Source organism: Astyanax mexicanus, chromosome 17 (assembly GCF_023375975.1).
Source record: "Astyanax mexicanus isolate ESR-SI-001 chromosome 17, AstMex3_surface, whole genome shotgun sequence".
Taxonomy (NCBI): Eukaryota; Metazoa; Chordata; class Actinopteri; order Characiformes; family Acestrorhamphidae; genus Astyanax; species Astyanax mexicanus.
Window position 1 is genome coordinate 11,064,730 of NC_064424.1, and position 20,548 is coordinate 11,085,277.

At 37.0% G+C, this 20,548-nt stretch overlaps 2 protein-coding genes across 2 annotated transcripts; both read right to left on the minus strand.

The window, feature by feature from the left end:
* Positions 1-289: 289 nt before the first annotated feature.
* Positions 290-8,743, minus strand: dnajc18 (DnaJ (Hsp40) homolog, subfamily C, member 18). The gene is made up of 8 exons (XM_007254096.4): positions 8,039-8,743; positions 5,031-5,247; positions 4,452-4,597; positions 3,911-4,123; positions 3,250-3,362; positions 2,753-2,862; positions 2,410-2,582; positions 290-1,837 (listed from the first exon to the last, which is right to left on the minus strand). The coding sequence occupies exons 1-8, from the start codon at positions 8,178-8,180 to the stop codon at positions 1,713-1,715; spliced, it is 1,239 nt and encodes a 412-aa protein (XP_007254158.1). The 5' UTR covers positions 8,181-8,743; the 3' UTR covers positions 290-1,712.
* A 2,887-nt stretch (positions 8,744-11,630) lies between these two features.
* On the minus strand, positions 11,631-20,182 carry ecscr (endothelial cell surface expressed chemotaxis and apoptosis regulator). The gene is made up of 10 exons (XM_007254095.4): positions 19,835-20,182; positions 18,744-18,812; positions 18,204-18,275; positions 15,668-15,721; positions 15,277-15,390; positions 14,003-14,134; positions 13,819-13,914; positions 13,665-13,698; positions 13,487-13,557; positions 11,631-13,065 (listed from the first exon to the last, which is right to left on the minus strand). Exons 1-10 carry the CDS (start codon positions 19,893-19,895, stop codon positions 12,965-12,967), a joined length of 804 nt encoding a protein of 267 aa, XP_007254157.3. The 5' UTR covers positions 19,896-20,182; the 3' UTR covers positions 11,631-12,964.
* Positions 20,183-20,548: the final 366 nt, after the last annotated feature.

The window sequence follows — 20,548 nt, forward strand, 5'->3', positions numbered from 1 at the left end:
AAGAGGGTGCAGATCTGTCCTTAATGTGCTACTTAGAACCTAAAGTATAAAACATATTCTATAAAAATAATTCTCAGTGTTCATGTGTAGCTTTTATGTCTTCAATATTAAAATTATAATGTAAAATATCATAAAAAGAAAGAAAACACATTGAATGGGAAGTGGCATGTTCAAACTTTTGACTTGTGTCCTATGTACATAATAAATTGTTTATTTAAAAAAAAAAAAAAAAAACAGCAATGGCACCCTTAAACCACTTTAAGATAGAATAGAATCCAGGAGAAGAAGATAATTCTTAGTGTTTTATTAAACCAGCACAAAATGTCCCTCAGCACCAACTAACCAAACATGTTTGGCTATAGAGTGGCAACAGGGTAACATGGTGCAACAGCTCACATATAGTATCATTATTACTTATACTTACATCTTATTATTGTCTTTATTTTTTTTTTAAATCGCCCCCTTCCATTCCAAACCCCTTTCTCCCCATTACACCCATTAGTTATTATGAATTTAGCATGGCCCTTGAGCCTCTGAAGTTGAGCTGTATTAAAAAGGCTAATCACATTCTGAACTTACTGTTTGTTGACTGATAAGGTACATAATTTGACCAGTTCTACAACTGAAAGGTTACAGTTGATTCCTTTGTGCGTAGACTATTAGATTAGCATGAGCTCTAAAATAAGTCTAACCTAGCTGCGCTGTGTATAACACAAAGCAAAGGAAATCTCCCACTGGGCTGCATGCAACACAACAAATGTGGAATTAGGTACGAGTAAAATGTGTGAATGAATCTATGAAACAAATATAACTGAGGTAATAGCTTTTGGCAAGATTTTAGAGCGCAGAAGAACAAAAAAAAAAAAAAACAGTGTTTCTCTCCATATTCTCTCCACAACACAAGACTCACAAGAGTGGTTTGGTTTTAGAGAGTGGGTTAATGCCTTGTAATGCCAGGCATTCAGGGCATTCTTAACTTTTAATTAATACATCATTTAATGGTGTAAACAAACTGTGAAATTAAATGTTACACTCTTCTGAGCTTTTAGAAAGCAGCAATGACTTATGGTCATGCCTTTTGTAACTATCTAGCTGTTGCTTAGCCAATATTAAAGGAAAGTCAAAATAAGAGAAAAAGAAATCTCAATCTTTAACTGATGGCTCTTCATTGTCATTTAATACTTAACACTAATTCTACATCATCAAAAGAAAATAAATTAATTTGCTTAGGTTAATATTTTAAGTCAATTAAATAGTAAATAATACTAATAAAACTCCAACAGGCTTCAATAAACTGGGAGTGTATACATAGAGATCTCTAGCATCAACCCTGTCAGCATGCCTGGAGCCTGAGTTCCTTAATGTAAGGAAATAAAACCCAGCTCTGGCACGCACACATACACACACGCACGCACATACACACACACACAAACAAACGCACCCTCTGCAATGAGGCTTCACTGTCGCAGAGGGTGGATTGAATTTTTCGCTCCCAGCAGTTCCAGTGCAATTCAGCATGCTAGCAGCCTTTTTCCCCAGGCAGCAGGGCAAAAGGCACCATGCTCCTCCCACCCAACTAAACACAGCTCAGCTTAGACCGCTCCTCTCTCGCCCATCATCTCTCCCTCCCAACAAAGTGACCTGCACAGGTGAACTGAAATCAATCTGTAAGATATCTTCTTGGGGAGACCATGCTGGGAGAGAAGCATCCCTTATTCGCCTCTCTGCCGGCCTATGAAGCGGTGCAGCTTCTCGCAGTGGTCCAGCTTCATGGTTTCGGCCTTCTGCTTCAGACGCTCATCCCGATAAAGCTGGCCCAGGTTTGCCAAGTCCGACTCTGTAACACAGTTAATGTGTACAAAAGACCCTGCGCGGTTAGTATAGGATGCAGTCAGCAGCCAACAGCAAGCTAAGAGCATTATGTGAAAATGAAATTACTATTACAACAATACACTATGATCAGGAGATTGCTGGTTCGAATCCTGTTTATGTAGCTTGCCATCGGCTACCAGAGCCCTGAGAGAGCACAATTGGCCTTGCTCTCTCTGGGTGGGTAGATGGCACTCTGTCCCCACATCACTCGAAAGGGTGATATCGATCAGCACAAGGCACCTGTGAGCTGATGTATCGGAACAGAGTCGCTGCGCTTTCCTCCGAGTGCGCGGTGATGCTACTCGGCAATGCTCGGTTACTCAGCAGCAGTTTGAAAAGAGGCAATGGCTGACTTCACATTTGTCGGAGGAGGCATGTGCTAGCATTACTAGTGATAGGGGGAATCCTAATGAGTGGGTTGGGTAATTGAATGTGTAAATTGGGGAGAAAATGGGATAAAATAGTAATATTCAAAAAAAAGAAATAAAAAAAAAGGAGAAAAGCAGAGATAATTTACATTTCCATGACAACACTCACTCTGTTGTTTTTCTTTCCAGCAGCTGCTCTGTAAATGATCTATGTAGTCACTCTCAATCGTCTTTTCCAGCTCGACACGAGCTGACCCACGGTACTCCTTCTCAAAGCTTTTATCCACATAGTAGGGTACACCCATATGCTGGGTCTCCCTGCTTACCACCAATCCCATGGACCTGAAAGACAGCAGAAGACCTCTGATCAGTATCACTATCCTTAATGTGATGACGTCTTCTATTCTACAGAAAGACCCAATTCTTTATGATAATTGTACATACTTGATTGACTTCTCCCAAACTGGCTAAAAATAATTTGCCAGCCTGTTAAACATCAATGTCACACTCACGGTTTGTAGAAGAGGCTGTATGCAGGGGTGGTTGCCATAAGCTGGGTTACCACAGAGATAAGGATGAGCACCAGCACAGGGAGAAGCTGCAGTAAGGCTGTGAATGTGTTCTTTAAGAAAAAGGAACAAAAAAGATTGACACAGAAACTGGGAAAACTGAATCTAACTAATCAGACATCATTTGATATGAAACTCACTAGCTATTTACATTTTCTTTAGAAAGAGACACACATCCTGCTTCCTAGATGTTCTGTAGCTTAGTTTTTGTAAGTTTTGTGAAGAGGTCAAGAATTAATAAAGTGTTCTTGTGACTATTCCATAAGGACTACATTTTGCAAGAAATGCTGCAGAGTGAAATGATGCACCTCCACTCCTGACTCAGCTAAACCTTCTTGCAGGTTCTCGGCAGTCATTTGGGGGCTCATTTGAGCAGTTGTGTCTGAAATAAAATCTAAAATTTTGAATCTAAGATGTGAGAGATAAAGGCAGTAACTGACCTGGCTGCGATTCTCTTCAGGCTCCTCTTCTCGTCTCTCAAACCCACGACGCCTGCGTGGCTGGTACACATGGGCATATGAGGCTCCTCTGTTGGTGTACACATGGATGTTGCCTGCAATAATGGAATTAAGATTGAACAACACTTCTGAACTTCGATACATACATACACAAAGGTTTTTAATGAATAGTTTTAATAGAATGTTGATTGGAAGAAGAAAAAACAACAACTAAGCACAAACACTAATGGACTTATTCTTATAAGGGTCAGTCTCTCAGATAGGGAATAAGCCCATTTCATACACTCTATTTTTCTTTTACTGGAAAATCTCCATTCTAAATAATGTGCAGTCCCAGACTAGGTTTAATCCCTGTCTGAAAAACTGCCTCTAAATGTTTTCTAATAAATACAACTTCACTCCATCAGAGTGCTTGTCAGAAGATCCACCCACTAAGCATGGAAACCTGTATATTAATAAAATATTAATTTATTTTGAGTTAAAAAATATAAAGGTTGTATTACGCATCACATCTTCTAAACTTAACCATCTAGAATCAGAGTTCTAAATAATAATAAGCAAATATGTTTTCACTGGCTCTTTCAAATGGTAAAAATGATATTTCCCAGTTTCAGACACCAGTGCAGCGTTTGAGTTAACCAACCTGTTGGGAACCTGCCCCCAAAGAAGATATTGAAGAGCTCCTCTGGGGAGATATCAGCCTCAAAGTCCCTGTGGAACGTGCGATGGTGTCCATGTGCGTAGCGTGGCTGTGCTGAAGACTGGCCTGCTGGCTCTGCGGCACCCTGTTCTCCGTACCGATCATACTGTTCCCTCTTCTCTGGGTTACTCAGCACAGCATAGGCATTACCAATAGCTGCCAAAGTGGAGAATGTGGAGTTGCAGGACAGTTAAAGTGTTAGAACTATAAATGACACAATGTAACATGCCATCATTCATTCAACTATGTTAACTATGGAAGCATGCCAATAAAATACAGGTACGTTTACTGCTCCAATACAATAACGTGTCTCCATTAAGGTGGTTGTCAATGCTTCCCATCAACAGCAATAGTATGGTAAGCACATATCTACAGAAATTGTAGGGTGGAAAAGGGAAATACAAGTAGGAGAGCCCATCGAGAAAAATGGACCAAGATGTCACTACAGAACATAGTCAAAAACTGCAGGTTTACAAACACCTACCTTTAAAAGCATCAGTAGCACCAGGAGCACAGTTTTTGTCTGGATGAAAGCGTAGGGCAAGTTTTCGGTAGGCCTTCTTCAGGTCCTCATCATTTGCATCTTTTGGGACTCCCAGAATCTCATAGAAGTCCTTACATCTCTTTATCCTGCAAGTATTTAAGAAAAGGATATTAACACAAACCAACTTGTGCAACCATCATTTAAATCACTGCAGCACTGATGGTTTTATTATAGTCTTAAAAGTGCAAAACAAATATAAAAAAATAGCCTTGTGTATACAGTGTATGCATCTGTGCAGTGTGTATGCATATATGTAATGTACATTTTGGCATGCCACATTTTACTGAAGAGAAAATAATATTGTGTCCATTGAAAGCTAAACAGCACTGCACTGATAAATAAGTGTGTGGGGCCTCCTGTATTGAATGTAGATAATATATCGGCCACAGACACTTCTCAAAGAAAATTCTATCTATACACCATCAGTTATAATCACTACCACCCTCTGTGCCGTCCACTCTTGGTGGTAAATGCTTCTATATGGTCTATGAATTAGTAATAGACGATGAATTCACATACCTGAGGACTCCTTGTCTCTGCTCTTCAGTGTAGCTCTTTTTGTCATCGCTATGCCCCTCGCTGTACTCCATCGCACTCGGACGCTCACTCGGACGCTGATGATGCCGCTGACTAGGACCATCCTCATCTGTGTTCCCCCAGCCGGGTGGTGGTGTGTAAGTGCGCTCTGTTTCAGGAGCCGCCGCACTCCCATTCTTCACAATAGCATCAATGAGGACTGAAGGTTTACAGAGAAGCACACAATTAGGCTTCATGAGAGAAACATGAGTTCTCTAATTTAATTATGAAGAAGATATATGTACTGATACTGATACTGATACTGTTGCCTTCTAGAGGTGTGCCAAAAAATCGATTCACATAAGAATCTTGATTCACATTTACTACGATTCAGAATCGATTTAAAATGTCCCAAAATCGATTCTGAGGGGCGGGTTTTAGACTGATTTTGGGCTGGGTATTTTTGTTGGACCTGGCAACCCTGGGGATAGCGCTTGTCCTTTCAAACGGAGATCTTCCAGACACACACAGAGCGTAGGTGTTTGAGAATCACCGGTAAGATGGCAGAACAAGCACTATATTACATTAGATTAACGTGTAGTTTCAATGTTTTATGGCAGAATGCTTCATAACAAGCATAAAAAAGATCGCTAGTAGTTAGTTTCAGTAACTGTTAGCTAGCTAACTAGCTAACTTTCCAGTTCCACCTTAAATAACGCTACAGGTGGCAGCGGGCTGCAGCATTTAAGGCGGAACGGAAAAATACAATAAGCTAATCAGAGCTAATTTCAGCTCCTCATCACAGAGGAATTAAGGAATGGACCATATGAATTAATTTCTCCACCTCCTGCCCCCTTTCTGAAGAAATACAACGACCTTAAATTAACTAGTTAATCAGCAGCTGCTCCTGAACTTTAGCGCTCCACTGCTATCATCACATCAGCCCAGCAGCGTCACCTACACACCACCGCTAGTAGCCTGGTAATAAAGCAGTGTTATTTATTATTTATTTATTGTTCATTAACGTCATTGTGATATCCCAGTGATTCCTCTGTCACTGAGGACCCACATTCCTGCACATTTTATTGTTTTTGTAACACATTACCTGCTCCAGGACCAGTGTATATTATGGAGGGTTTTTTTTTTCAATAAGATTCATAAGCCAGAAGCAGAAATTTTTATAATTCAAATCGTTTTGAATCAAAAATCGATTTTGAATCGAATCGTGGCCCCCAAAATCGGAATCGAATCGAATCGTGAGATAGTAAACGATTCCCACCCCTATTGCCTTCCCTGAGAAGGTCAACTTGACATTGCTGACAAATTAGAACGGGGACATCTTTCTCATATGCAGAGATAACACTACTATGTTCAAATGTTTAAAGAGAACTGTTCTTCCATGTTGTTAATATTATTAGGGAATATGTACCCATGATTAATTTCAGACGCTTTAAAATGTTATATAAAGGTAGCCTTTTAAGCAAAGGCATATAAAAAGAACATTAAATGGAACATGCTTAAAGAGGAGTGAAGCAATCTAGCATTCATGCAGAACAAAAAAAATAGCCTAATATAACATTAGCGACACAAGCCCTAACAGTTTTAACTAGTAAAAAATATGATTTCAGAGACCAACTGTGGTAGTTGTATTAATCATATTTGATCTATAAATCCATGATGACTTAATGTATCATAGACTAAACTGATTTGCATAGAATCTCAATCTCTCTTACTCTCTTATATCCAATTACATTTTCATAAGTAATTAGATATAATTATAGATATCTACACTGCATTTTTATTGGTAATATTCAGAGTAAAAAAAAATACTATTAACAGGCAAAGCTCAATTTTTTGATATCTAAAGCATTTTCAAGAGGCGTCAAGCTGCACATATCTGGAACTTTCAGTTCTACTAGTCAAAACTAAATGTTATTTCATGTTATCCTAAATTAGCATTTTAACTAGTCAGAATTCATTTACAGAGATGTGGACCTGGACATTTTTGTACTTACAGCGGAGAAATCTGGATTCACAGTTTAAAAATTTAATTATAGATAAGTGATTGGAAAATAGAGTGTAAATGAGTTAAATCAAATCTAAAACAAAAATTATAGGCTAGTAAGGATAAGTTGTCCTAGGTAAAATGTTCTTGCAGATATATAGGTCAGGTGGTATTATTACTAGGTCAGTAAAAATAAAAATTACAGCTGATATCTAAAATGAGAGATTTTACCAGTTAAAAAAGTGTAAAATTCATCAGTTCAATTTTCTGACCATTTGATGCTGAATGACAGCAGGAAAAACATTGTTTTTTCCCATTTCAAATTGTACCAATTTTATTTGCCTTTTCACAGAATATTATCTTGTAATAAGAAATGTAATGGTATACTGCTACTTACTTTTATAAGGATGCAAACATTTTTAAATCTGAATTCTGATTTTTCACTATACTGAATATCTAACAAATGCTTGAAAACTCTTTTTCTGAACTACACTAAACGGAAACAAATAATAGGGCTGCAACTAATGATTATTTTGGTAGTCGATTAATCTGATTATTATTTTTTACCCAATATTTACCCATTTCACATTGTGTTTCTGTCCCCAGCAATTTGTGTAATGCAGTACTGTTACAAATTAACGATTAGTCGACAATTAAAATAATAGACATTGTCGATTATATCAACAAATCGTTGCAGCCCTAACAAATAACGCTAATATATAATAATTAATAATTTACAGCTAATTGTCTTGTTACAGCTAATTGTCTTGTTTTTCAAGCCTCAAACGGTCAGAATGTATTAACTGATGCACGTTACACTGATCTCCCAACACACACAAACACACAGCAGTGTATTTTGCAATGGTAAAATCTAACCGTGGATTATGCAACGACTAACTAATATATCCAGACGCTGCACTTTCTATTTCAGAGCTCGGGCTGCTCACTGAGCCCCCCAGCCCTGCCAAGCACGGGGCTCCCTTAACCCCAGGGTAACGTTACTGACCTCTGGCTCGGGCGCTGGGGTAGATCTTCTGGGCTTCGTACAGCATCTGCAGAGCCTTCTCCTTGCGCCCCGACCGCAGGCATAGCTTAGCTTTCTCTATCAGTCGGTCAGATTCCTCCTTATCCGATTCAAACCCCGGCATCTCTCACTAACAGCGGCGGCTGCGCTCCCACTACTGACACCTGCGCTGACGGCCGAGTGACAGCTGCAGCCACAGCCTGCCAAAAACTGCAGCTGTAGCTTAGTTAGCTTAACTTAGCTTAGCTAGACTCCTGCAGCAGTTCAGAATAAACCCTTGTACACAATAAACCCCGCTCTGAACTGCTCAACAACTGCAGCTACAGAGAAAACCAAGCTTCAAACCCTTCAATAAAAGCCGCTGCGGGTTTTAGCTAGTTAGCTAAACTAGCTAGCTATCGTTATTTAACCTAGCTTTAGCGTTAGCTTAGCTTATTTTAGGGGTTAGCGGTTAGCTAATAATAATAATAATAACAACATAAGCGGCTAGCGCAGCGATTTCCGCCCTCCAGCAGCTCCTCCTCACATTCAGGCGCTTCTCTCCTACACGAATATCTCACAGTCCGACACAGCATGTCTGAAACTGACCGTCCCCAACGACTTTACACAGATACAGGCTACACCAGCAGCAGCGGCCACATCTAAACACCTACAGCAACCGCCGCCATTACTGAGGGGAAACGGAAATACGGTAAAAAGCAAACCCTCCCCCCCAGTAAGCAGTGAAGACAACCCTGAGCTTTAAATGGCTTTAATAAATGACCTACTGACTCAGGGCTTTATATTAACCCACAGAGAAATAAGGAAAGGCTACAAGTACATCAGTAGTTCCCAGTAACAACTCAAGTATTCTGGCCAAATTGACCTAAAACAAATCTCCTCATGATGCTGCATGGCCAAAGGTGTCACAGGTATTCATTACACTCATTACTCTGTAGGTAGAAGTATTAATACTAGGGTTTAAAATACTTCTGTGGATGTCGAAGTATCACCTCAATTTCTACTCAAGTAAAAGTGTAAAAGTACTGGTTTCAAAATTACTTAAAGTATAAAAGTCAAAAGGTAAAAAGTGCTATTAAGGACTAAAGCTTAGGCCACACCAAAATACTCTATAGTCCCACTATAGTTACTATTAAACAAAGCTAACTAATTATTAATAAAGACTATAGCCTATACATATTGCATAGTTTAGTTTTTTTCATTGAGTTTTCAGTCTACATAATAAGTCAGCAATCAAGTCAGAGTTCTAAAATATTATAAACATTACTTCTTAATAATAAAGGCTAATGGCAATAAATGTTGCATAGTTGTTTATTGTTATTGTTGCGATTTATTAGTCTATATTTTAGTCAGCAATTTAGCTACGTCGATAAAGTTAGCTAAAAATGTGGCTGTTAAAATATTATATGTTTGAATATGGATTGTTTCTGGTTGATTCTACTGCTCTACTTTGAGAACCCAGTTAAACAAATGAGTAGGGCTGGGGCGACGCATCGACATAATCGACGTCATCGATTACGAAAATACATCGATTTGCATAACGTGCGTCGGCGCGTCGTAAATATGATCAGAACTATGTTAATTAACACGGTAACATAGAAGCATAGAACTATTATTTAATTAAAATGATTTTTAAGAACAGCTAAACACAGTTCTGCAAGTCAAACGCGGAGGAGTTCACGTGCGAGAGAGAGAGAGAGAGAGACACACACACACAGAGAGAGAGAGAGAGAGAGAGAGAGAGAGAGAGAGAGAGAGAGAGAGAGAGAGACACACAGAGAGAGAGAGAGAGAGAGAGAGAGAGAGAGAGAGAGAGAGAGAGAGAGATTCGCTTGTTCTGGTGAGAGCTCATATTCTAGTCCCATACATAATTCGGCAGCTCCCTCAGTGTTTTCTGCCGTATTTTGCGGCTAGCGCGAGCGCTTACAACTGACACCGCGCACCGCGAGGTGCCGCCGCGTTTGTGCCGAATCCGACTCTCTGCTGAATCTGACTCCCGCTTCGCGGACAGAATCGGCACAACACCCCCGCTGTAGAACTGCGGTAGTGAAAACAGCGCTTATAAATAAATTAGTTTAGTTTCACTTTCAGTTTTCGTTATTTTTTTTTTTTTTTTACATAAAAATATAATTAAAAAACAGACGCCTACATCTCGGACTATTTTCTGGAGCCCGGGTCGGATTTCGGGTCGGACCTCGGGTCATGTCGGGTTCGGGCAGAGGAGAGCATGGACTCCGGAGAGCAATCTCCAGCTACAAAAAAACGCCAGCGGGCATCTAAAGTTTGGGAGCATTTCACGCAAAAGGGCAACAATGTGGTCCTCTGCCATACGTGCAAAAGGAGCACTTGAAGCGCACACATCCATGAGCACTATGTCAACAGGGTCACACAGTAAGTTACCGTTTACATCAGGGTCTCCGCGGGTGTCCTTAAAAAGACTTAAGGCTGTCTACCAAAGGTTTTAAACCTGCCACAGGCAGAAATTATACATTTTTGGTTTATATTTGTGCATGGCATTTCGCAGATTCCAGAAACAGTAGCATTATTCATAAGTTCAGGTGTTTAGCTAAGCTAGCTGCCTTAAGTTATTTTAGCTAGCGCCGTCGGCGTTGCGGTGTTACACCGTTTTCTGTCACCGTCGGAATTTTGTGACCAGTGCTCACAGTTATGAGCGTTCATTGGCAAAACAGAAGCTTTCTATACCTACACCTTACCCTCAGCCCTAAACTTAACCGTTTTGGCCAGTCGGGGTAAACATTAGAAACGAACACGTTTCGAATCGGCCAGTGCACCGGTCTGCTGAGAACTACTTGCCCGTGGTCACAAAATCTAGCGGTCACAGAAAACAGTGCAACACACGGTTGTGGTGTATGGGAGCTTACCATTTTTAGCGTTAAAGATCTAAACGTGTTGTACATGTAAGTGATTATAAGTGTGGGGTTTGGTTTAGTAGGCTTGTGTTGTTGTTGTTGTTATTATATATTAATATAGTAATTTATCGTTTGCTTTAAAACGTAAAATAATAATTATTTAAATATGTTTCTCAATAAATAGATTAGTCGACTAATCGAAAAAAATAATCGTTAGAATAATCGTTTAAAAAATAATCGTTAGGGACAGCCCTACAAATGAGACAAAATATGACATTATATTATATTACTTTAGTCATTAGTTTGTTGAGGTATATGATAATTAAATATTGTTCCTGATTTAGGGCTCCAGGCCTTTTCAGCTTACATCAGATACAAAAAAGGACAAAAAGATATAATTCCTGTGGTGAAACTGCTGTGCATACATTGCATCACTTTCCAATTATTGATTAATACATTCAGTTCTGATATAATGATAACTGGACCTATATGGACAATTTTTTTTATTATATTTAAAATATATGTCAAATTATTGCAGAATGTAAAAATAATTATGTATTTTTAAATGCATTTCACATATATTTCTTTTTTCAATTTAAATGCAGTTATTGTTAATATATATTTTTTAGTTTGTTGGACAACCCAGGCATGAGGAGTGTTTCCTGTGCAAAAACAAACAAATAAATAAACAAAATAAGCAAAAGCAACCTCTTAAGTCACTGATTTATTTTTTTTACAGTTATTTAAGTGTGAATAAAAAATGGAATGTAAAAGACAAAAGAACAGTCAAACAAACAGCACAAATGTTTAACCACAGGGTTTCATCTGTTAACAGGATCTGTCCTTGAATTCTTCTGTTGGAGATCAACCTTCTAACAGACTTCACCTCTACCCCTCAGGTATTTCCTTAAAAAAAAACAATTTATACATTTCTATACATTATTATAGCATTTTCACTGTTTTTAAACACAAAATAAACCATAAATAAAGACATTCTTTAGTTTGATGTCAAATGTTCACATACCAGATACCAGGCCGGATGTCCAGAGACTTTTACAATCAAAGATAAGCGTACTCACAAAAAATGTTTTTTGGCCAATATTTTTTTTTTTACTGTTCATGCTGTGGTACATTCATGTAAGCCATTTTTATGCATAATTGAGCTTTTATCAATCTATTCTTCCTGGGTCTTGTTTGATTTTATTTATCTAATGTTGTCTATCTATATGAAACTAGAGTTAATCAAAAACGCTTACTGTCAATAAGTTAACAAGTCCTTTCACAATTTCACCCAACAAATATGAATGGTACTGCTGACACTTTAGTAACTGAATTTTGAAGACATTTTTGATAAAACAACATTGTAATTCATTATTAAGTATACACTGGAATGAGTGGCCAGCCTTCATGCTGAATTTTCCAAAAAAAAAAAAATTAACTCGTGGTGACTTAATCTGATTAGTTTCTGAATTTTATGCTGATAAGATTATAGCCACATGCATTTACCTTTCATAGTTAAATATGTCTTGGTTTGCTGTGGGGGACTAAATATTCAAATTTGCTTGTTGTCCAAAATAACTGGAGTTTGAGTTGTAGTAGTAGGATTAGTGTAGCTGGATGTGTTATCACTACTAAAACCTGTGGCTCAAATGCATCTCATACCACCTCCTGAAGGGGTTTGAGTGAGCAGAACTGGACCTGTTTTAAATGCATTTTGGGTGAGTTTGTACTTACTGCATTTAAATGTGGTTTGGCTGACACTCAAGACACATTAAGTGACCAAGTCTCCCCATACAATGAATAATAACTTTGCAATATGTGATTTTGCATACTACATCCTGACAGCAATCAGATTCAGTCAAATTAACCGGAGATGCAGTTTGTGGACTACTACGTGTAAATGCAGGTGGTTAAAATCTTATCAAAGTACAATCCGGATACTAGTTCCATGACGTGACCAGGTGTTCCTGAATCTAGAGTAATTTGACTCAAAGGGGCATGTTTATGAAGAGCTCTATTACTGTAGAATGATTGAAGTTTAGTGTGCTCTGCCACTGAGAAGATGATCTCTACTGGGTTCTTGGTCCTCACTGTCCAGTATTGTACTGTGAACCGATGAGATCTGTGGTGAATCAGTGTCTGTAAAAGAAAAAGAACACAGGAACATTTTTATTTTTATTCATTAATGCTTGGAATGAGCAGGAGCACTGATTTTTATATAATTTATTTCCAATTTTGTCCATTTTCTTCTCTATTTGGGAAGCCAGTTACTCTATCCTCTTAATAGTGACTCCCTTTATCACTAGTACTCCCTTTATCACTGAGTCTGTAAATAAAATACTATGAACTAGTATGAGAAAATATAGAGTTTGAAGTTTTATATGCATTAAATAATTTAGATAATAAAACAAAAGGTAAGAAATTGCAAAATGCAATTTTGCGATGCCAATGTATTCTGACTTAGGACACATAACTCTTTAAAAAAATATCATTCTAAAGAAAAATATATTTCTTTCATCCACTGGCGGCATGTTATATTGCTTATATAGTCATTGCTTACCAGTGTCTGTGTTTATGGACCTCACAGAGACGAGTGTGATGCTTTCTTTCTCTCCAGTGCTGGTCAAATTGCTGTGAGAACACAATACTGGAATCACAAACACTGTAAAACCAACCTTGATTTTGAATAACATGCTTTATAAACACCCAGAAAATGAACGTTGAGTCCTCTTTAATACCTTTCTGATATCACTGAGTCATAGTTCTTAACACCTGTAAGGTAAAAAAAAAAAACAGTTATTCTTAAACACTAACACTCACCATATAGATTTACATAACCTCTTAACACATACACATACAATACATTCATGGACAAACATACACACGTCTCACCTTCTTCCTTTGTGTTATGACACCGTCCTCTGAGATTTACAGCTGTTACTAAGATGATCATAACTATAATCAAAACGAGAATGAAGCTCATCACACCTGTAATGAGAAGAAAACCATCAGAAATTTGAAAGCAAATATCTTGATATATATCTTGATTACTTTTAGCGTTGTGCATGCAGCGTACCGAAGGCTAACATAGTGAGGCTGTTGCCTGGTGGCTGTGTTGGCGGGACAGCTGTGGGCTCATCTGTTGATCTTCTTAAAGAAATGTTTGAGGCCTGCCCAGGTGTAGAAGTTTCTAATAGCACCTCATGACCTGCACAAGACAAAACATTACAGCTGTGCGAGATAGGTCAGTGTAACGTTTGTTAATTACATTTTCTGATCGTTTAAGGCTAAATTCAACATTTGAAAATTAGATATAAAAACTTTTCTTTTCTTTTTTTTTAATGTAGTGCAGTGTACAGTAAACAGGTTTATCCATTTTCCAATTCCAATTTCAGGGAAAATGAAAATGAAAATGTTTTTGATATTTCCATTTTTGCATTTTGCAAGTTGGATTATACCATCAGATTTGTGTTACATGATGATGACAAAATAGGACAAATCTGAAATTCTTGAATTTTTTTTTGCGAAAGGCTGAAATGAAAAACTAAATAACTGAACTAAATGTTCAATACTGAAGAGAAAAAAATAAATGAAGTTTTATACACAATTTTCTGTTTTTAAAGTAAGCTTGATATACAGAACATTTAATTGCTAAATGTTACACTGACCGAGCTACTAAAGCACTTCTACTATTGGAGCATAGGGACCTGGGCACTTAACTAGCACTAAAATATCAAATATTTGAATGTTTAAACATTTAAATATGCATTTACTTGCATTTACTGAAAATGTACACATTCTACATGTATTTACATTTGCAATTTATGTGCCAAAAATAGCAATAATACATTCTTATTTGACCATTTACTAACAAAATTGGGACTGGAAGATAAATAATAATGACCTAATAATGTCTGATTGGCCTGTCTTTTTCCAATAAAAAAAGAGCATGCAGAACTTCTACATACACAGACAGTGTATATATATATATATATATATATATATATATATATACAGTATCTGCCGATACTGTTACTGATCTGTATCATCAGATATTATTCAGTATTGAGTCTTAATTATTTCTCTGAGTAGCATTTGTAATATACTTGCAATAAATGTAATTTCATGTTATAGTTGTGTTTATGTATATTACTTAGTTTCAGCTTTTAAAAATTAAATGTTAGGTAGAGGCCTATTTTTGGATCCAACTCAGGAATTAGCTGTTTTATTACTACTACTAGAAAGAGTAGTAGAAAATGTCCAATTAATTTCTGTGTATGACTCCAGGATGTCTATTGATTTTTGTCAATGTACTCACTTGACATAAAAGAGTGAAAGGAGGCATCAAACCTGATTGATTGGTCCCTGCAGAGGAGGCGGTGATTTGCCGTGATTTTGTATTAGAGCTCTCACTGGTGTGAGACGTAAATGCGGCTGGCGTTGGGCTGAACAGCTTGGGTTGTCCTGCGAAGCACATTATACTCACAGCATTCTCTCTGCTCAGCACAAGCATGCATTACTGTAAGGCATTGTTTTATAAACTGCATGAGTCATGTGTGAATAATCAGTATGGGTCTTCCTTATGAGTCATGTATTACACTGTGCTGTCCCACTTTCCCATTTAAAGCTTCATTACAGCACGGACTTAAGGTTTTTACATTCCTGTTATAATTAGGTTTTCGTTTTACACCTACATCATTAACTGACTGTTAGGCAAATGAAGATTTTACTCATTTCTTACCCGGTGAGCTGGAGGGAGAGATGGTACTGAAGTTTCTGGAAGTAGTATTGCCCTCTGAAAGTAAAATGCAAAGATTTTTAATACTGATTTAGGCAATTCCTTTCCATACCTTCTATTGTTGTTAATATTTGGCATTGGAATTATTGGCCCAGCTTTCCATAGCATCTGCAAATCTCATATTAAGTACATCCTAACATTGAAAACTGTAGCTATTTATCTTGGAATAGCTGAATTATGAGCAGTGATATCTGGAAGTGAAGATCAAATACTGTTGTATCTCTGTCTTTTTTAGGTCTTTATTGGAAATTACCAGAGGTGGAAAGTAATGAATTACATTTACTCACATTACTGTAATTGAGTAGATTTTATGAGTAATTTGTAATTTTTAAAGTAATTTCAATTTTCAAGTACATTTTGACATAAGTAATTTACTTCGCTACATTGGAAAACTGCCCGTTACTGAATACAAAAAAAAGGGCTTGAAAAAAAAAAATTGTCTGAATAAAAAAAATCGGCGTATGGATGCTCACGCGTGGAATAACCTGGCAATAACTCCCTCATGCAATACAAAATGTGCCCCGCCAGGCAGAGCTGCTTTCAAAACTTCCACATCAAACCTGCAAAAGCATGTGGTGGTTCAATGTTAAAAAAACATGTAAATAGCAGTTAAAGCATAGACATGGCAATTTAAAAAATAATAATGAACTGTAAAACTATAAAAATACTGTTTTAGTCACATATATGACCATAATTTTTTAACAGTAAAGAAAAAAATGGATCATAGAAACCCATGCCACTTATTCTTAAAAAAATGTTTTATGGGGTGGTCTGAAAAAATACTGCCTCAAAGGTCCAAATTATTATGTGGAATAACAGTTCATTAAAAACGATTTATTTTATGATTTGTTGTACCTTTTTTACATCAAATAATTAAACTTAACTATGTAAATGAAACATTTTCCTTTTACTTGAGTAGATTTTAGATTACAATTTTTTATTGTAATTGTAATTGTAATTGTAATTTTATTGTAATTAATTTTTAATTAGTACTTTTCCACCTCTGGAAATTACTGTAAAAAAGGTTTGTTTGAGTTTTAAAAGCTGAGCTAGTCTAGGATAAGCTTTGATTGTTCTAAGCCATGCTGAACTACTTGGAAGTGAATATCAAATACTGTTGTGTCTGGTTGGTCTTCGTAATATTTGCAAAAAATGTTTGTTGATATTGATATTGAGGGCACTAAAAAACAAAAAAAACACAATGCATCATGGTTTTTAGTAAACATCGCTGCATACTACATGAGCTAAATGTGTCCTAAAATGCATTGCGAGTCTCGCTACTAAGCAACATTCAGCCAAACAAATGGAGCCAGTTCACCAGGGTTGCCAGATTGTTACATTAACATTCAGGTAAAACGTGTTTCAAAACCACCAAAATGCAAAGAAAACCAAGCCAAAATAAAACATATGACACATGACTATATGCAATCAGAAATATAACTACATAAAAATAAATATGCAAGCAATGACAGAGATACCTGCCTAAACATAACTAACTAACAGCATCACTTCTTCCATCAGCAGGACTAGCTCTGTTTCTGAACACTGATTAAGTAAATTTCCCCAACAACATTGGGCAGCAAATTCCTGGCACTTGGTAGTTTTGTCCCCCTGTCAAAGCACATTTTTCTCAAGCCAATTTCTGACACAATCAGACCAATTTGGCATGAAACAACCCAATCTGGCAACATTGTGAGCCACTGGACACTATTAATTTCTCCATCTAGTTTGTTAATGTGTGAGTGTTATGTTTCTAAACACCGTAACATAACAGTCAGAGATTACTACATACAGCACAGAGCTTTTCAAACTTTAATTCAGAGTTTAGTAGTTTGTTTCTGTGGTCCAGATCCGTTGATTAGTTTGTCTACATTTTCTCCCTCTGTTTGGTTTGGTTTTACACAGGCATAAACCTAAACATGCCAAAATACACACCAATACATCATATGAGCATGTTGTCTCCTCTGATTGGTCAGAGTTGGGTCGTGCAGTGCAGATGAACGCGTTGTAAACAGAGTCACGTGGCTGCGTGTAGTGAACGCAGCACACACCCCGACGGTAAACAGCATGGAGCTGTGGTAATGGCCGTTATCTGGCCAATATATTAGATTGAACTGCACCTTATCAGCAGTTTAGCTCAAATAAAAGTAATATATTTGATAGCTGGTTCAGATCGAGACCAGATCACAAATAGTGCTGGTGTGAAAACACCCTAAGATAATCGTTACAGTGATGTAACAATCACTGTAATCAACAATAGATAACTTTAATTCACATGTTTCCTACCAAAGTTGCATATTTTTATCTCAAGAAGCAATTTAATATACTCAATAAATAAATTGTTTAGCATTTTTGATGTACCTTAAAGTTTTGTATTGAATTATGTTGTAGGTACTTGTAAATCATTTGTAATAGAAACCTTATTAGAGATAATTTTTAAGCAGTAGTATTAATGTAATGTGAAGTGCAGATTTATTACCTGTGTGGCGTGTTACAGATGCTGTGGTTGTGGTATTAGTGACTGAGCTGGTGTTGGCCATTGCTGTGGTCACTTAATGGTGGTAAGAACAGAAAGAGAGTTAGGGAAAACAACACAGCACCATAAAAAAGTAGCAAGGCATAATAGAATATGAAAAACATAGATTTATGTCATGATCACACTTTAACCAAAGTAATTGGTTTATAAACTTATATTTATGTATTCCCTGTGATTCCCTGTGAAAAACCTTGTGTGAAGGGTTGCTTTACAGGAAAAGATAAAAACCTAAATTTTTAATTTATGTAAATGTAGCAATATTTTATTCTGTTTTATTCTGTGCTTGGACCATTTCTTCATAAAATATGTACATAATATAGTCATCTTTACAGAATTTACATGAAAACATATAAAAAAACAACAGTGTTTCTTGACACAACAGTGATACTATTAAGATAAATAAAAAAAATATATAAACTTGTTTGTTTTAGATAAAATATTCCAAACAAATTTAACTACAACATTTTAAAGATTAAAACAAACCTGTGCTGACAGCCGAGGGCGTAGAGGGTGCTGATGTGCTGCTGGTTTCCTTTTCCTTTATTTTATCTTCTGCTCCATGTAACACACACATCATTACAATACACTACTATTGCTCTAGTAATAAAGCATGATTCCTATCATAATAGCAACTAATCTGTTTTAATCTAGGTATCAATACTGTCAAGCAAACGTGTTTATATATTTTCCTTTTGTGCCTTTTGTTTTTTCCACTTATCAAAATTGACTAATATAAATACTCCCAAATTACTTGGAATAAAAACTTTCATTAAAAGCTATTACCCTGGAAATTTGTATTTAATTTTGGAGATTTTGAGTTTTAACTATTTAGACTTTTAAACAAGAACCAAAAAGTATTGAATAGATTGAATGATGTAAATAGCCCAAACATCCAGCCTAACCCAGAATATATTACAACGAATATGTTCTTAATATGCTTTATGACTTTCTTAATTACTTTTTTATAAATAACTTTTTTGACTTTCTTAAAACCAAGGTGGTGTCCACAAACATTTGGATATTTAAATAAATACTGCCATTGACCTTGTTGTGGTGGACTTTGAGTAAAATATTATATAGAATATTTTAAAATATTTGTATACACTTCCTTTGGAGCTAGGCCTATGGTACTGAAGCCATTTACAACTTTACAATGTTCACTGCATTTTTTAATTTTTAAACATACTGTACATATAATATTTATAAACACTGACCAGCCTAGACTATTTAACCTACAACACAAACACAGATCTTCTCCACACAACACATCTCCTCAGAAACAAAAGTATTGTGTCCCAATTATCTTGTGTCCCAGTTATCTTTCTTAGAATTATAGAAAAGGTGTGAAATGATACAGATAACTGATGTTTCCTCCACTGAAAGTGATCTATGAATGAGCCAAGAACATATACTCTCAATAACCCTTCTTCATCCAACAAGACCATTCAGACTGTTCTAAAAAGATCCTATAATCCTTCCAAGGAGCTTATTCACTTCTCTATTGTGCAGAACTACAGCATCTTCTGACACCAGCAGGTAATGAGTTTCTGTGAATAGACATGCCTCAGACTTACCTGCTGAGATGAGGGAGAGAGACACACAGAGCACAATAGAAGAGTACAAGAGCAGATCCATGGCTTTAATCCAGAGACGTTAGCCGTGTTCTCATGTAAAGGGCTGATGGCTGTTAATACAGGTCACCAGGCATAGATGTAGGATATATGTATGTAAAGAAAGGCAAGAGAACAGATAAATGTTCTAAACTATAAAAGTGTGTGTGTGGGTGAATGGGTCTGAGGTAATTTGTGCCAACAGCTTCTTGAGCTGATAGTATAATGAGACAGTGTATATAGTAGGGCAGAGCTGTGTGTAATTGTGCGAGTGTGTGCTGGCCAGTGATTGCTCACTGCTGGTTTGAGGGAGGTTGCTGTGGCCCCTGACGGTGTTCCACAGTTTCCTGTGGAAGAATGGAAGGAAGCAGATGCAGTTCTCTCATGGAAAATCAACCCTGACTGGCTGAGTGTTCGGCTGCAGGCTGGCTGAGAGGAAACAGTTCCGATGAAAAACAGTGCAACAGCTCTGCCGAATTACGCACAACTGCACAAACACGGCACTGTAGTAGGATTCCCATTAGACTCCCACCCGCAGTTCAGTATGGCTGGCTATTTACAGAACCTCTGGCCTGTAATCTCCTGGTATATCAGGGATGGAGGTTCTAAAAAAGAAAGACCAGCTTGTCTTGATGCTAACTGTGTAGTTCTTATAGGCTACATTCAAATTACCAGGGT

Bases quoted from the DNA above. Each gene is read 5' to 3' on its own strand.
- dnajc18 (XM_007254096.4), bottom strand. From the start codon at position 8,180: ATGCCGGGGTTTGAATCGGATAAGGAGGAATCTGACCGACTGATAGAG. The intron at 4,124-4,451 runs GTAGGTGTTTGT...CCACTTTGGCAG, and splicing joins TGCTACTGATGCTTTTAAAG to CTATTGGTAATGCCTATGCT. The intron at 1,838-2,409 runs GTGAGTGTTGTC...ACTGTGTTACAG, and splicing joins CTGGAAAGAAAAACAACAGA to AGTCGGACTTGGCAAACCTG.
- ecscr (XM_007254095.4), bottom strand. From the start codon at position 19,895: ATGGATCTGCTCTTGTACTCTTCTATTGTGCTCTGTGTGTCTCTCTCC. The intron at 18,276-18,743 runs GTTTGTTTTAAT...ACCACCATTAAG, and splicing joins GCCCTCGGCTGTCAGCACAG to TGACCACAGCAATGGCCAAC. The intron at 13,699-13,818 runs GTGAGACGTGTG...TTTACCTTACAG, and splicing joins TCATAACACAAAGGAAGAAG to GTGTTAAGAACTATGACTCA.